The 16720-nt window shown below is 43.5% G+C and overlaps 1 protein-coding gene across 8 annotated transcripts in view; it reads left to right on the plus strand.

The window, feature by feature from the left end:
* Positions 1 to 16720, plus strand: part of Ptprt (protein tyrosine phosphatase receptor type T) — an 810280-nt gene that overhangs the window by 601173 nt on the left and 192387 nt on the right. For 4 of the 8 annotated variants that reach the window (XM_033767165.1, XM_010631417.3, XM_033767166.1 and 1 more), the window contains exon 14: positions 8248 to 8304. The exons of the other annotated variants lie outside the window; for them this stretch is intronic. In XM_033767165.1, the coding sequence (XP_033623056.1) occupies positions 8248 to 8304 (57 nt within the window). The remainder of the gene's footprint in view (positions 1 to 8247; positions 8305 to 16720) is intronic. 8 annotated transcript variants of the gene reach the window in all.

Here is a 16720-nt window from a genome sequence, read left to right on the forward strand (position 1 = left end):
GTAAAGGAGGGACACTTAGAACCATTAAAAAGTGTTTGTCCTACTTTTGGAAGATGAGGGATGGTCTCAGTCTACATAGCAATTTGGAAATGTAAAATGAACATGCTAAGGAACAATTCTTGGGAAAATGGGGCATATGAAAACTTGAGGTGAGATAGTTAGAAATCAGGGGAGATAAAACAACCCTTCTTGGGGAGGAACATCCTCCTGTCCGATGGAAGTGCCCAGGCTACAGCTGCTGAAGGAGAAGTCCAAGGATCACAGTTCATGTCCTGGCTAGAATACAACAGCAAACAGGAAATTGTTTCTAACCTGTTTGCTCAATTCTGGGCCCATTCCAGTCAGCTTCTCCTTGAGAAACTGATGGCGAGTCTTCTGTAAGATCCCTCACTCACTGTTTCTACTGCTGCCTTCCTCACACCCTTCTTTCTGTTCACACTGCTGCTTTATCTTACCCATAACCCACAACCCTGTCCCCACCAGCATTCTGTGAGCCCTGCTCACCCTCCAGTGTGACAGAGGCTTCACCCTCTTATTCATTACATTCCAAAACACTGGTCTCCTCAAAATGCATAAGCTATGTTGAGTTTCTTCCAACCTCAGGGCCTTTGCTCATCCTAAAATGTTCTAGCCATCATGTATGTCTACTTAACAGACAAACATCAGGATATGCCTTAAACTTCACTTTTTGTGAAGAACTATCCTGATCTCCAATCTAATATGTATCCAGAACATTTTTCATTCTCAATATATACCTTGTACTTTTTCTTCCTCTCGACTTGTAAACATGTATTTCTTTGTCTGTGTGCTTAGTATTTATCTCCCTGCTAGACTCTCACGTAAGTACAAGCACTGTGCCTATTTTAAACACTGTGATACCTCCAGGTGTTGGCATGCATTGGTGCTCAATAAAATGTTTGAATGAACACATGGACAGATGGGTGCATGGATAGATACAGGGATAGATGGGTAGATGGTTGCTTCATTAGATCAGTGGATGGATAGATGGATGGATGGCCATAGGACATTATCCTTCTCTAGCCGCATGTTTTTCAGTGCCAGCTGTATGGCAGGACCATTCTCTTGGAAGGTAGGAGTAAAAGTGTGATAGAAAGTCATCTGTGTGACCTAAGACCCTCACTAACGAAAGGGCCAGCCAGTCTCTGGCTGGGTCTCTGTCTCTGTTGTGACAGGAATCTCACTGCTCCGCCAGGCAGTTCCTTACACTTTTGAATTCTTCAGTTGGAAAGAGCCTCAATATTATGAGTCCAAATTTGCTTATTACTTCTGCCCATCAATCCTTGAGGCCACAGAATCCTGTGTGTCTTTTCTCCTTTCAGAAAATGAAATCTCCTTTCTCTGATCTGTTCCCCCAACCTTACACAGGGTCGAGCAGGTAGCTGCCTGTTTGCCTCCTGCCATTGGTTGGAACCAGTCTGGCTGCCAGGAGGCAGCAGCGCTCCCATCTCTGGCGCCAGCCTTCAGGGGAACACAGCTGGCTCCGCAGATTCCTGCTGGGTGCGCAGGAGTGGCAGTTAGAGAAATCAGCTTTGATTTGATTTGCAAACTGAGCCGAGTCATTCAGACAAAATAAATCCGAGAACCCATAAAGCCATTTGCAGAGTTGCTTTGCACAAGACAGCCACAGTTTTAATCTAGTAAACACTCTGTAACGATCCCATTAAAACACCCCCCTTGGAGTAGGTGCTGAAAGCTAAACTTCAGAATAATGAAGCATAAGATAAGGGGCCCGCTGTCCCCTGTAGTTACATTATGTCCATTGGTAGCGATGGACTGAAACCATTGCCCAGTGGCAACAAGCAGTAGGCTTGGGTGATGGACTTTCGTAAACATGCACTCTTTATAACGGCTAAACCTGAGGTGAAGCATTTCATCCAGGATTTTTCCCTCTCATCTCTATGAAGAATCTTTACTCTCACAGGATAGGCAGGGACAATAAATAACCATTCTTCAGGAAGATGCCTTCATTGTACTGATGCTAAAACCGGGGATTAGAAGAGAATTATGTGTCCATGGCTCCCTTGTCCACTGAATAACAGGCCACAGGTGGAATGAGGTGCCAAATGAGATGTAGGAATCATCTGCTACCATTAGGAAATACTCATCCCATAATGATCCAATTCTATATGGAAGGTTCAGTCCTATAAAGCTTTTTTGCAAGGCTCCACGTGATGCTAAAAAATCAGAGACTCCTGGATTCGATTGTACCTCCAAAACTTCATTGTTGATCTGAGACAAGTAACTTAACATCTCTGAGCTCATCGTGTCATTTTTAAACCCATGATCATTCATCTTTTCCACTCAATATTCAAAAACATAATAGACAATAAGCAATGAGTTTCTTTCCATCCTGTCCTTCTGAGTCTTTGATGAGATCCTGACCTACTAAGCATAGGTCCTCTCTCTCTCTCTCTCTCTCTCTCTCTCTCTCAGTTTTCTGAAGAAAGCTGTCTTAGTCACTTTCTCATTGCTGGGATGAAATATCCAACACCCACAATTAAAGGACAGGTTTGTTTAGGCTCACACTTTTAGTCCATAGTCGGCTGACTTCAAGGCAGAAACAGGATGGCAAAGGATCATGGTGGAGGAAAAGATGCTCTGTCCATGGCTGCCAGGAAGCTGAGAGAAGGGACTAGCTGGAGACAAAAAATACACCTGTTCCCTTCCAGTCAGTGAATAAATCCGCCGATGAGTATAGGGCCCTGTGACCCACTAACCTTTCAAAAATCCCTCCTCTGAACAAATGAGGCTTTGAGAGGATATTCTAGGTTTAAACTATAACAAAAGTCAGTGTCTGATTTCTCATACATTTCTACACATAAGTCATCTGGCAAATGACTCGGGTTAGATTCCAAGTGCAGAAACTGGAAAGTTACAGGAATGATGCTGGTCTCAGCTGTCAGTTCTTGACTTTTTATCTGTAGATTTTGCTCTGATGAGACCCTGAACAACAATAATAAACTTTTTAACTCTGTATATAGGAATTTGCTCCTCCATTTGCTAGCCTTTGACTACGGCACTGTCCTCTCCTGCACATCTGCCCAGGAAGTTTAGAAGAAGGCCCGGACCATGGCATATCCAAATCCAGCTACAGCAGCTAGGGTGGAGTCCATAAGAATGATGAGTTGTGAGAGGAGAAAAAAACTGTAGTGAGATAGTGTAGTGGAAATTCTTGGAAGTTTTTCAGTCTTCTAAGTCTGTCATACTTTCCGAAGGGAAAGCTCAGAGTATGTGTTTGGAGAGTTGGAGCAGGACACTTCTATTCTTCCTCAACAAAGTACAAGGAGATTAATTTCTCGGGTTGAGTGCACTGAGATTGCACAATTATAACAAGATCTCCTTGAACCTAGGTCATTTTTGCTCTTACTACATCTTCTGGGTCCTAAAGCATTAATGAAACAATATGGCTTTTTTTGTGTGTGTGAGAAGGTGGAAGAAGACTATACTATATGGTAAGGACACCACAAATTAACATAAAGGTGAACTTCAAATACATATTTTTCTTGCTTTCTGGCACATTTCTGTAGTCTCTTTGTCCTTCTCCTATCCTTTTCTCCTCCACACCCCACTCAGGAAAACCAAAGCTGGTCCGATAGAGTCCAGGAGAAGCAAACACCAGCTCTTAGCCTCCCAGAACATTCCTGAGGAGTCCCAATCCATCCCTGTCAATGAGAAATAAGAATTATCTACTTCAGACCTGACACATCTGTGTTGACTTTGGATCAAGGCTGTGGTTCTGAAGAAGACATATCTTACAAAAGGAAAATGAACCCACTTACAGTAGGGAGTTAGGGAAGAGGAAAATTTGAAAAATTAGGAAATTAGGAAAATAAGCTAGAAATAGGGTACAAAATGAAGATATTTTGAGCCACATTGGTAAGATCTCAATGTAATGTTCAAATGGGAGAAAAAGAGGTTTTCAAAAAATAATCACCTACTGTGTACCAGTCTCAGAGATGCATTTGTGGACATGAACTTAGAATGATATAATAGAAGTGAAGTCTGCCACATAACATGTAATAAATAAATGGTGGTCATCATTATTATTCTACTGAAGAAATGAAGCCATACGAGTAAAGAAGAGATAAATAAAGAGCTCAAGGTTCCTAAGAACTGTAACTCAGATCTGATTCATGGTATGACTTGACTCTAGTTAATACCATAGACTGGGTGAGAATCCATGGACTACTGTTAAGATTTTGTTTCTTCATGGTTAGCCTCTTCCCACAGCCCTAATCCAATAACAACTGATAATACAAATTTTAGGGTATGACAGTCTTTGGCTTCTTTTCAGTGGTGCCCAAGTTAAGATATGGAATCTGGAGCCCAAGATGAGATCACTCAAAGAGCCCCTAGCTTTTTTCCCTTACACACCAAAGAAGCTAATAAACCAAGAAATAAGTTTGTCTTCAGGGCTGTCTGCTCCGGGGCTGTCTGTAGCTCAGCAATATCTCTCTGCCCTTGATATTCACTGCTTTAGAAGAGAAAAAATCACAAAGGAAGTCTGAGAAACTTCATTTTCTTGCATCCTTTTTTTCATGGTTTCAATTATTTAATTCATTGCTGACATATAGGCATAAATACACAAAACAGCGCCTGGGAACTGCAAAGAGATAGGGTCATGAATCTTCCAGTAAAAAAGTTATATGGTGGGGAACTGGGTGATATAGGAGAAACCAAGAGACCACTTCCATCTCCTCCATCTGGATTAGTCAAGAAAAGGCAGGCTTTGTTGCCATAACTAATCAATACCCAAATCTCAGTAGCTTAATACCACGCAGGTTTATTTGTTGCCATGTCATCTATAATATATGTAACCACAGTAGAGAAAAAGAAACTGTGCAGGTAATAATTTTGATCTCAAACATCTCACTTGGAAATGAATCATGCCACTTCATTTCCATGGCTTTAATGAGGAGCTGTCACATGATACAGCCTCCCTGCAAGATAACTACCTATGTTCTATACCGCTAAGAAGTGGAAATGATGTTGGTTAGCTGTAGTCATCCCTAGCATATAGAACACCTTTTCCTGTTTTGGCTTCCTCTTGTGTGCTGTTGAGGCCCAGCCACGATGCATTACTTCTCTTCTGCCTCTCCACCCTCTAGGAAAATCTCTTCCTGCCCTTACACCTGTCCGGCTGTCCGGCTGTTCTTATACCTGCAAGCTGAACATTGAAGCTAAGCAGATCATGGATTGTCACCTTAGAGGGTGAGGAAGGGAGACACTCTTTCTAGACCTGCCGATGAAACTAATCCTTTTCGTTGTTTTCTTTCTAATTCTTAAATCACTTCATGAGATACTTAGCATTACCCCACTTCATAGATAAACTGAAAATTAGAAATATATGTTTTTTTCAAGTGATACAGCTAGTAAGTAAAACAAAAAAGTATGGACCCAGATTTTCACACATTCAGTTAGATTTTAGCAAATATTTATTGAGTGCAACTAATATTGACATGTGCTCCTCGTTCCCCAGAAGTTAAGAATTTCATCTTTGGATTTGGACACTCTTAGATTTCAGACAGCAAAAGTCACTTAGCTGCTCCTTGTCTCATTTGCACTATTTATAAACCCACGACGATAACACCATTTATATCATAAGGCTAATGCAAGAACTTGATGAGCTCATGGATTTAAAGTGGTTAGTGCAAGATCTGGTGTATAATAAGCACTCAAAATGTAGTAGCTGGTGAAAGAACCAACTAATGTATACTAATATGGTGTCAACAGGGCTATGATGAAGGTAAGTGCAGGATGCCAGCAGAGCATGGAGAAGGGAAATGTAAATCAACATATATGTTTTCTCATGGTGTGTGGACACTAAGCCATGTTTTGGAAAAAAACTTGATAAGTATCCTGTTGAATAAGGCTGGAGAGCAAGGTAGGATGGTCTTCCAAGTCAAAGCAGTGGACATGCAAATGACTGGAGGCAAGAAAAGTCTGGGGCCAGATTTGAATGGGACAAAGCAAAGGCTGGACCGCGAGCATGCAAGCGTAACCAGAGGAGGCTGGGACAGTCAGAGGAGAAGCAGAAGTGGCATGAGTAGCCAGGTCACCCAGGACTCCGCAAAGCCCATAGTATTTTTGTGGCCATCATTTCGAGACAGGGGGAGCCCTGGAAGTACTAAAAATCATTGTAGTTGCAGCTTAGACAATGGCTGAGAGAAGACGAAGGCAGAAGCGAGGGTGCAGAATGAGAACAATTAGGAGGCTGCGAAAAGAGGCCAGGTCATGATACGGGAGTCATTTCTTCTCTCGAGTCGTTTCTTTTTCTGACATGTGAAATTGAGAATCTTGTCTTGCCAGCCTCAAAAAAATCGAACGGGGCTAATATAAATGACCACTTATGACAGGGGTTAGCACTTTTCTGCAAAAGACTAGATAGTAAATATTTTCAGCTTTGCAGACCTAATGGTGTTTGTCCCACCTATCAAGTTTATCATTAAAGCACAAAAGCAATCATAGATAATACATATAAATATAATTGTGTTGCAATAAGATTTTATTTATAGACACTAAAATTCAAATTTTATACCATTTTTCGTTTGTCACATAATATTACTCATATTTTTTTACAAATATTTAAAAATGTTAAAAACATGCTGTGTCACACAGGAAATAGGTGGTAGGGACTGGATTTCACCCATAAGCTATAGTTTGCTGATCCCTTACTTAAAATGTCTTCAAAAGGACAAAGTTACACATATCTTCAAGGGAGAAGTATTATGATTACTGTTTAAGGGTGGCTGTATTTTATAATATCTCGTGGTTGTTGATCAAGCTTGCCACTTGCATTATTTCTGAAATGATGAATTTCCTATTTACCACTTAGTCTGCAGTGTCCCACCTCTCTCTCTATTTTGCATAAGGACCTTTTGCAGTTTCGTTGATGAATGACTAGAAAAGCATGTAGCCTCTGATCAAGCATAAGACACTTTCCAGGCTACTGCCTCACTTTCTTCAGAGGCAGGTGGTAGGATTGGAATGGCTGGAACATTAAAGCCAAGCAAACCAGGGTCTGAATATAGCCTCTGCCAGGTACTAATTTTGTGATCTTGAGCAAATTATATTCTTGGATTCACCACTTCTTTATGCATTCTTTCACTTATACAACAGATATTCACTGAATACCTACTATGTGCCAGATACAATAGAAGGCCACAGGAGTACACTAGTAAAGGAGGCACACTGTCCACCTTCAAGGAGACTACAAAATTAAGGCAAAGGTTCCACTTAGAGTGGAGGTTACTGCTGTGATAAGGGATTAATGGGGTGTTACACGAAGACAGAGAAAGAGACACTAAAGTTTCTCTAGATGGAAGAGTTCCAAACTGATACCTGAAGGATGAGTACTTGCAGCCAGGTGAGGAAGAAGGAAGAAGTATGTTCTATGCAAGGTTTTAGTCTAGACAAGAAGAGAGGGAACTGTTGGCCAGGAAAGTTGTTTATTGTAGTTGGGAAGAACAGAGAATATGGTAGTGCAGGTGGAGAGAGACAAGGCTGGAAGGGCGGGCAGGAGACTCATTTCTGAGGGTCTATGAGCTGTGTTAAGGGTTTTTAAGTTACCCTAAGGACAATCAGGGCACTAATATGTTTCAACCAATGGGAGAGAACAGGTAGAAGGAAAGCAAGCCTGGAGGTAAGGAGAAAAGAATTGAAGCTGCCTAAATGACTCAAGTAAAAATACAAGGGTGGATTAAACTAAGAGAGAATGATACTGGGGAGAAAGAGGAACCTTAAGATTTTCTTGTGTAAAATTAATAAGACCTGGTGGTTGACTATAAATAGGAGATATGTAAAATAATGAGTAAAGGGGACTCCTAGATTTCTAGACTAAGAAGCTTGCTACATGGGTCGTGGCATCATTTACAAAGGGAGGACTGGAGGAAATGAAATTTGGCTGGAAAAATGACACATTCATTTATAATACTACTGACCTTCATGAGTCGTCCTAAGTCGTAGAAACACTGTGTGTGAGGAACTTGGCAGAATACCTGGCATGTCGTGGGTGCTTGATAAATGGTGGATTTTAGTCTTGTTTCATTTTTAAAAATCTATTTCAGGCCCCTATTTTGTTAAATCATGGTATTCTTTTGCTGTTTAGTGTGAGCTCTTCAGAGCCACAAAATTTGCAGTTTTGTTCACCGTACCTCACGTTTTCACGTGTTTCTTTCTCTCCTTCTCTCCTGCATGCTGCCTGGGGATTGGCTTCCTTGTGGTCAGCACCAATGGGCAGCGCCCAGGTGACCCCGGGGACTCCACTCTGCCTCCTCACCACAGGTGATCATCAGAGCCCTGGGCAGGTGGGAGGGGATGAAGAGTGGCCCATACACAGTGGCTGCACCAGAGAGGAACTGGAAGTACCTGCATTCCACCCTCTCATCCACCCACCATCCATCCACCCATCCACCCATGCATTCCTCTATCTGTCCATCCACTCACTCATCTATTCATTTAGCTTTACTAATGTTTACTAAATACCTAATATGTGTTAGGCAGTGTTCTATATACTGAGGAATATAATAATAAGGACAAGCATATACTGCATGCTCATAGGACCTTGTAGAAGGAGAAGCAGTCATTGGTCAAAAAGTTATACAAAGAAATTTGCAATTATGAGTAATGCTACAAAGCACAGGTCATGGTGTGAAAAATAAACATACCTGGATCTGAGGGATCCACACCTTCAGAAGGGAAGTGATAACTGAGCTGTGATCTGAGGTTGGAAAAGAATTGACCTAACAAGTCTGTACTTAGGAAATCTGGCCACAATCTCAGGTATACTCTTGGTCCTGACACATCCTTTAAATGTGGTCAGCCCCACTTTTCCTACCTGTTGAGTAGGAGCAATAATACCTACCTCTTAGAAGACACTATTTGCACTGTAGATTTTTACGTATGCAGAGTCTTTTAAAGGTGTGTTCATGCTAAACAAGATGATAAATATCAAAGGAGCTGCTTTGAGAAGGCCCAGTCTAGACTAAATATTTGAAGCATATTATATGGCCCTAGAGGTGAAAGGCAATCCACTAACCCACGGATCTCCTTCAGGGACCCATTGTGCTCAGTGGGAAGTTTCTTGGAGATTTCAAGCGTTTAACTGTCACCACTCTCACAGTCCTTTCCCAGACAATGCCTTCCTCCCTACCAGTCTGCAACTGGTCAGTTTATCAAAGTGGGAAAGAAAGGAGACCCGGTAGTGATGACATGAGTCCAGCCACTTGCTATCCTCCCTGTGCACTCTTGCTACCTCCTGCCCTAATTGCAGACACATCATAACTAGCAAACATCTCAGAATGGGTCCCCTGAACACTGAGCATGTGATGGGGATTATTGTGCATCCTGTTCACTGAGAGATGGTCTCAGAAGAACGAAAGGGAGGAGCATGCGGTGGGTCAAGGGAAGCTAGGGAATGATATGGAGACCTGCATCAGTCTGAGCCCACAGGGATCTCTGGATTAAATTATTCTTTTCCTTCAGGAAAGGGGAACAGCATTTATATCGTGGTGTCCGTCAGCCATTGGCTCTGGGTTGCTAGGAAGTGCATGATCCCCTGAGGAAGTGATTCCCTTAGCCTGATGAAACTTCTCCAGGGCAGGAGGTATTGTGAGCAATTTGCAGCCAGCACCCACCACAGCTAAAGAATAGGTGCACCGGGCTGGTAAAGAAGATTTGAGTAGAGCTTCCATCCCACTCACTATGGCCCAGTTCTGTCTCTGCCTTGTACTGTTGTGAATCAGTATGTCTCTGCCAACTCCTCAAATGCTCCACCTCTTAGATCCTCAGAAGTCAGATAGCCTTATTTCACCTGGAAAACTAATCATCACACTTACCTTATAAGGTCATATTAAAGAAAGATTACATTCCGTAACCCTAGAGAACCTGTGCAGTGGCAACCTCACCCTGCCCCAAAGGAGGTGAGTCACAGATGGAACATGGGAACATGCAGAGAGACAATGAGAGAGGAGTGATTCTTGACACTATGCCCACACCTGTTTCACGGAGAAACCATGCTTCTCTGGAGTGTGTATGTACAGCTCCATTTCTGCTGGCCTTTTTGCTCTGAGTTTCTTTCATGGGAGCCATCAGATAATGTTTTCTTTAAGCAGAGTCGATCCCATATCAGGCACATTTGTTTTTATCTCGTACCTTCCAAGGTGTCTGAATGTTGCTGCTCTGACAGGTTTATTCCGTTGCGTCCCATTTATTTCCACCCTTTTCTCAGCCTTCATTTGATGGCTGAGGTGCCTGTGAGTCTTTCTCTTTGAGCAGCCTGTCTCTTTCAAAGGGTGTTTTTATTAATGTCTGTACCCTGGTAGCAGTAACGGCTGATGTAAATAATAACTGCCTGGCTCCGAGTGGTGGGGATATTAGAATGTAAGCAAGAACCACTCTATTCATAGAAGCTTCAGCCTGGGTACCTGCACAGCCACAGGAGGTCTCAGGGACAGCTGGCTTTGGGGATGAGCTGAGGCTGAGTTTGGCTCTCAGCTCTGCCATTTCCTGTCTGGTGATCGTTAGTAAGTTATTTCTCTTCTCTGGACCCTGTTGTCTTCATCTGAAGAAATGGGAATGGTGATACCCACAACCATATTGAACCATAAAAACTAGGTGTGATTATAGCTCTTACTTCCTTCCCCGCTAACTCCCACTAGGTATACTTTCCTTCAAGGACTTTATGTTCTAGAATCCAGAGCAAAGGGTCTAACCTTAGACACCTTAGTATCTTAATATCACTCTCAATATGCAGCGTTAGAAATTTTTTAGGGCTATTCTGTGCCCTGTAGGATGTTTAGCAGCATCCCTAGTTTATTCCCAGGAGATGCCGAGAATGTAACAACTTCAGTGTGACTAGCAAATATATCCCCAGACATACTCAAATGTTCCCTGGGGTATGAGATCATCCTCTCTTAAGAACCTCCAGAGAAGCGCTGTTCCATAGAAATAGAATTCGATGCATAGATATAATTTTTAATTTTTGGAGTGACATTTGGAAAGTAAAATAGAAAACATCAATTTAATAATATAATTTATTTAACTTAGTATTCACAAAATAGCATCCTTTTAAGAGGTAGCTAATATTTTAAAAAACTGGCGAGTGGGAGGGGGGATGGGAAGGTGATAAAAAGCAAGAATTAAGATGTGTTCTGTACATGTTTCATCTCCCCACAATAAATGTAGTCATTATGTTCTGCAGGCGTGTACTAAAGTAACTATTAATGAATGATATCTTACATTCTTTTCTGCACTCAGTCTGAAATCTGGCATGTTGTTCACATTGAGAGCTCATCTCTATTCAAATTCTAAGCTTTCAATGGTTAAAATGAAATACAGCCGTAAAACGATGAAAACTGTGTGCAACAAGTAAACATCATTGTCACTGCTGCAGTTTTTAAGTGTAAGTTAGTTGAAATAAAGTGAGCTTTAAAATTCAATTCCTCTATCACTCTAGCCACATTTCAAGTGCTCAGAAATCACCGTTGGCTTAGCGACTGACTGCCAGTCCTCTTGGTCCCCACTTGGTGAGCAGAACAGCATATGCACAGAGTCAACGCTCCACAAGTCATTCTGCTCCTCCTTCCTGGACATGTGTCAGTGTCTTGAGAATGTCAATGGTTGGGGTAACAGACATCTGCTGGGTAGAGGCCAGGGATGCTTACATTGAGATAAATAGGCAGCAGAAGCCTCTCTAGCCAGGATTGGCAATTTTCTGGACTGGGTTGACTTGAGACTGCAGTAGCCAAGTGACTAATTCTTTGGTATTTCCCCTGACAAGACTTGGTCTGCCCCAGGCCCTCCTGTATAGGAGTGAGTAATGCCTCTTCTCAGTCTTCCTATAGCTCAGCCAGGCCTCTCCTCTAGACCCAGTATGAGATGGACAGTCTGCAGTTTGGAGCCCAGAGTTGTTGCACTAAAGGTCACCTCCAGGGGCAGATGTGACTCACTGCCTTGGCCATACCCAATGATCATTGTCACTCTGCACAAGAAGGGCTTTGGGACAAACCCCCTATTCCATAAAATTGGGGGACCTTGAGCAAATCACTCAGGTTTTCTGAGCCTCAGCTTCCTCATCTATGAAATAATAATTAAGATGCATCCTGGGCAGACTCATTCATAGTGAGGATCAACAGAAGAAATGAGTCATCTTAGGCCAGCTCCAGGTTTGAAGTGCTGGGGACAGCTCCCTTTATAATTCCTTTTTTCCCTATTAATCTTATATTAATCAGTCCTTTGTCCATTCTTTGAATTGGGGCCTTGCTGCAGTGACTTCATTTAAGCCATAATACCCTACCCAGGAGTGCTTTGCAAATTCCCCTAAAGTAACTTTTCCAGGGTCAGCTTGCAAATCCTGGACCCAAGTAGAAAGAGTTTGAGTCTCTGGGAGAGGACTGTGAAGGTGAAGAGGAGATGAAGAAATAGCAGAGCAGCCTCCCTACTGTCCTTGCCTGGGCCCTGCAGGCTTAGACACACTAGGATTCCTGCCACCCCCTCAGGGACTTGTGCCTCTGGTATGAGTTAACGGATGGTATGAAAATAGGGACTGGAGACAGGAGGACCAGATAAAATTCCAACATGAGCACCCTCAATGTGGGGCTATGCTTGGTGGGGAGAGAGTACACAGGCAGGCAGGATAACCCCAGATCCTCTAATCGCCCAAGGCAAGAGCTGAGATGACATGATGCTGAGAACCCTCAGCCTTTAACCTGAGTGTCTCCAGTCCCCCTTATCTAAGTCCTGAGTTGATCTCACAACACATGCCAGGGCTGTACCTGTAGATTAGGGGCAGAAGCCACTGCTGGAGGTCAGGAAGCAGGTGATGTCCAGCAGTCCAGCTGGCCACCGAAGAGGACCTTCCACAGCACACCTGTTGGGCTGCTCATGGGGCTCTGCAGAGCAAGGCCAAGGTGTCTCTAGTACTATCATCAGGTGCACCAGAATACTATCTTTGTCAACAAAAGATATTCAGAGCTTGTCAGACACAAGGCTGTAGATACAGCTTTCTGTCTGCCATTGTCTCTTACCAATCTCACTCTGAATCATTAGACTTAATGTGGAAGAGAGCTGTCACTTCCCCTGTGGGATGTCCACCTGTAGCAGGTGAATGTTATACTTCTTGCAAAACAAGCATCTAATCAGAAGCATCTACAAATGAGGCTCTCATGGCACCATTCTTTCTCCTGAGACATTCTTTAAACCAAGGAGTAATTAGCCTGCAGTCTTCCATCCAAACTGCCATTAAATTCAGGAATCCAGCCTTGTACGTCCCTTCTTCCTCTCCCCTCATCTTTAATATCTAATTTCCATCATATCTGACCCTGTCTGCCTCAGATCTCTCTTAGATACACCCCTTCTTCACCTCCACTGCTATTCAATGTGAGACATGTACAGTCTTGCTTGGATTAAAGTCACAGCTTCCTAACTGGCTTCCCTATCTTACCATTAGTCTGCTACCAACATGTTTCCCCACCGAAGCCAGTGAGTCTCCAGAAATCCTGATTTATGTTCACTTTTAGACTTTGGGATCCCTAACCTGAATCGAATCATGACCTAGTCCCTGTCACTTCTCCATCTCTCCAACTTTATTTCCTCCTGTGCATACTGTGCCCCAGCCCTACCAATCACTTCAGTGATACCGTTATCTCACACCCATATGGCTCTCTTTGCCGAGAGGCTCTCCATCCACGGCCTGCCTTACTATCTTAGATCTCTACAACACCTTCCGTGACCCTCTGCACCTAGAGGAGATGGCCAACTGGCAGAACCAAACAGTACGGAGTCCCTGCCTCCCACCCCGGACTGAGGGTCCCTCTTGACTTGGCGCATATTCACAGCATAAACACGTTGTCTTGGAGCAGTTTGGATCCTATCAGCTCTTTCCCTGTGCTCAGTCACTCTCAGTCATAGCTCTTTTCCTATGCAGTCAACTCTCTTGGCCTCATAATGGATAGTCTTTTAAGTGGGCAGACGGTTAACATTTACAGAGCATGTGCTGGGCATGATAAATTCACCCTTATCTACTTTCTGCCTCTACTCTGTGATAGTTTGAGCACCTCATCTTGCTCACCTTGTTCTGTTTTATTAACTGATTGGGAATCACTAAGCAGTATTTCCAGCCAGTATTTAAACTCCATGGGGCTCCACATGCCAAGCTTCCTAGACAATGGCTCTCCAGAAGCACTGAATGGGTTACTTCCAAAGTCTGTTGGGCCTGGGCCTGCTAACCCCAGGGCCTGACCTGCCTTCACACAACGCTGGCACAGAAAAGGTCGGGCTGTGTGAAAGAATCATGAGGAGAGACTGACAGTGAGCCGGGTGATCAGCCAGAGCTGTGGCTACCACTTCAGACTTCCACTTCTGTGCTCGTTATCTCCTGTGAATAGCAGAGTGTTTTTCACCCTTACTGCGGGGAGGGAGATAGATCAGCTTTTAATAGAGAACACAATCATTCGCTGTTTCTGTTTTCAGAAACCAGGGGACAAAGGCTAGAAAAAAGAAAACACATTTATGGTGGATTTGGCTAGAATCTCAACAATCAACCCCGAGCTCGCTGCTGGTTTTATTACCCTCCTTTGGGTTAGATGTCCTAATCTGAATTCCATGCTGCATGTTTACCAGATCCTCTCTCTGATCCTACTCCATTTCTACTAATCCTTGCTATAGATTTCTCTCTCCTTTCGGCACACCTTCCCTCATTTCCAGGCACTCTAATGCTTGCTGCAAGCTACATATTGCAGAGACAGGATCTGTATTACACTGCCACAGCTGGATAAATCTCCACCTCTTGTCCCCTTTCCTGCCCCTTTGGGTCAGGTAAAACAGTCATCCCCTGAGGGATCAATTTGTCTGGAATTATTTAGAAACAATTGAGTTGTGTTTTTGAGTAAGAACCCTGGGGAGACCCAGCCCTTGGTGCATCTGCTATGCAATCCAGACAGAAAGCCAGGACATACTGTTCTTTCGAGAAGGTTTATGTTCTGTTGAATCCACAACCAAGCAGGAGTCTTATTCTTCTTCCCATACGCTGTCCAATGGGCCTTGACCCTCTTAGTTTATGCATTTTACTTAGTGAAATGCTAAGATTTCTCTCCTGTTTGTAACCCATTCCCAGGCTACTTGGATCATCATAATCAGCTTAACTTGGAATTATGTTTTAATTGTGTCCCCCAAAAGATATGTTCAAGTCATAACCCCAGAACCTGGAATATGACTTTATTTAGAAAGAGTCTTTGCAAGTATGATTACTTAAGACAAAATCAGAAAGGTAGATCCTAATCCAATATGACTGTTTTCCTTAAAGAGGAGGAAAACATGTGAAGACAGACACATACAAGGAGACTGCCATATGATTATAGAGGCAGCGACTGGAATAATATATCTTCAAAGCAAGGAACACCAGAATTACCAACCACCTTGAAGCTAGGAAGAGGCAAGGAAAGATTCTACCCACTACCTCAGAGGGAGCATGACCCCACCTTGATCTTGGACACTGAGCCTCCAGAACAGTGAAGATAAATCTCTGTTGTTTGAAGCTATCCATATTGTAGTAATTTGCAACCTCAGCCCCTAGGAAGCTAATACACTTGTAAACACAGTGAACCAGAGCACAAGGTTGTGATCAGCAGTGGAGCCTCAAATGCTGTGCCTCTGTAATAGACAGACCTCAAGATGACCACAGCTGAGCACTGACTTCCCAGAGCATCTCATTAGCCCACTCTGCCTCTCCCCTGAAGTCCTGTTTGCTATATTCTACATTTGGCCCAGACTGATCTCTACCCTGTGGCTTTGACCCTTCCTGTTCAGCTTTGTTTTCTGCCTTCTGCATTTGAATAGTTCTAGCATCTGCTGCTGGTACTGTCTTGGCGTGCCCTTGGCCTCACAACCAGTCTTTTGTGACCTGCGCTCCATGTGTCTTGGGATTATATACCCACAGATGTCCCTGGCTGGCCTTGTACTCTGCCCAAGACTGCTCTGGGGAAGGTTTCCCTTATCCCATGTTTGCCCGAGGCCTGCTCTGAATCCCACAGGAAGAATTACCATCAGTTTAGCATGACCATGTCCTCTGTCATAACTGCTGCCTGAGAAAGTCTAAAGGAACAATCACTTTGCCACAGGGCATCCTAAAGAGTGTGTGTTCTCTCTTACCTCTACTCTTCAGACTAAATCCTTAATCCCTAGCGCAAGCTGCAGCTGCCCCTGTCGGTGGCAGCTAAGCAGCTTTGAGCCTCCTGGGTTCCAAGCTCTGTGCAGATTTCTTCAAGCAAGGAGCCAGTACTGTCAGTGACTCAGCCTCTTCATCCTCACCCACAGTTCAGGCCTCTCCAGACCACACAGGAGCCAGTGTGGGCAGGAAAGCAGGATGCTGTAGGGTGGTGTCAGGGATGCCTTGATGTGCCCCACCCCTACACCACTGATAACATGTGGAAAATGTTAGGTGAAAAGAACCGAAAACCAGGACCAGACCAGAACCAAGTTTTTATTATGGGGAGGATCTACTGGGCTGTCACTGAACAAAGGAGAGAAGAGCAACAAGGTAGAACAGGGAGCTTTTATAGGAGCAGGGTGGGGTTAGCCTAAAATGGTGGAAGTTGAGTGAGGTAATATTAAGAGATTAGGGCTCAGTGCTTCCACAGCCTGCCTCAAAAGCACAGGGGCCTGAGTTAGATCCCTGGTACAAAAAAAAAAAAAAAAAAAAAAA

The sequence above is a fragment of the Fukomys damarensis genome, unplaced genomic scaffold, assembly GCF_012274545.1.
Source record: "Fukomys damarensis isolate Sample0158 unplaced genomic scaffold, DMR_v1.0_HiC HiC_scaffold_22, whole genome shotgun sequence".
Classification (NCBI taxonomy): Eukaryota; Metazoa; Chordata; class Mammalia; order Rodentia; family Bathyergidae; genus Fukomys; species Fukomys damarensis.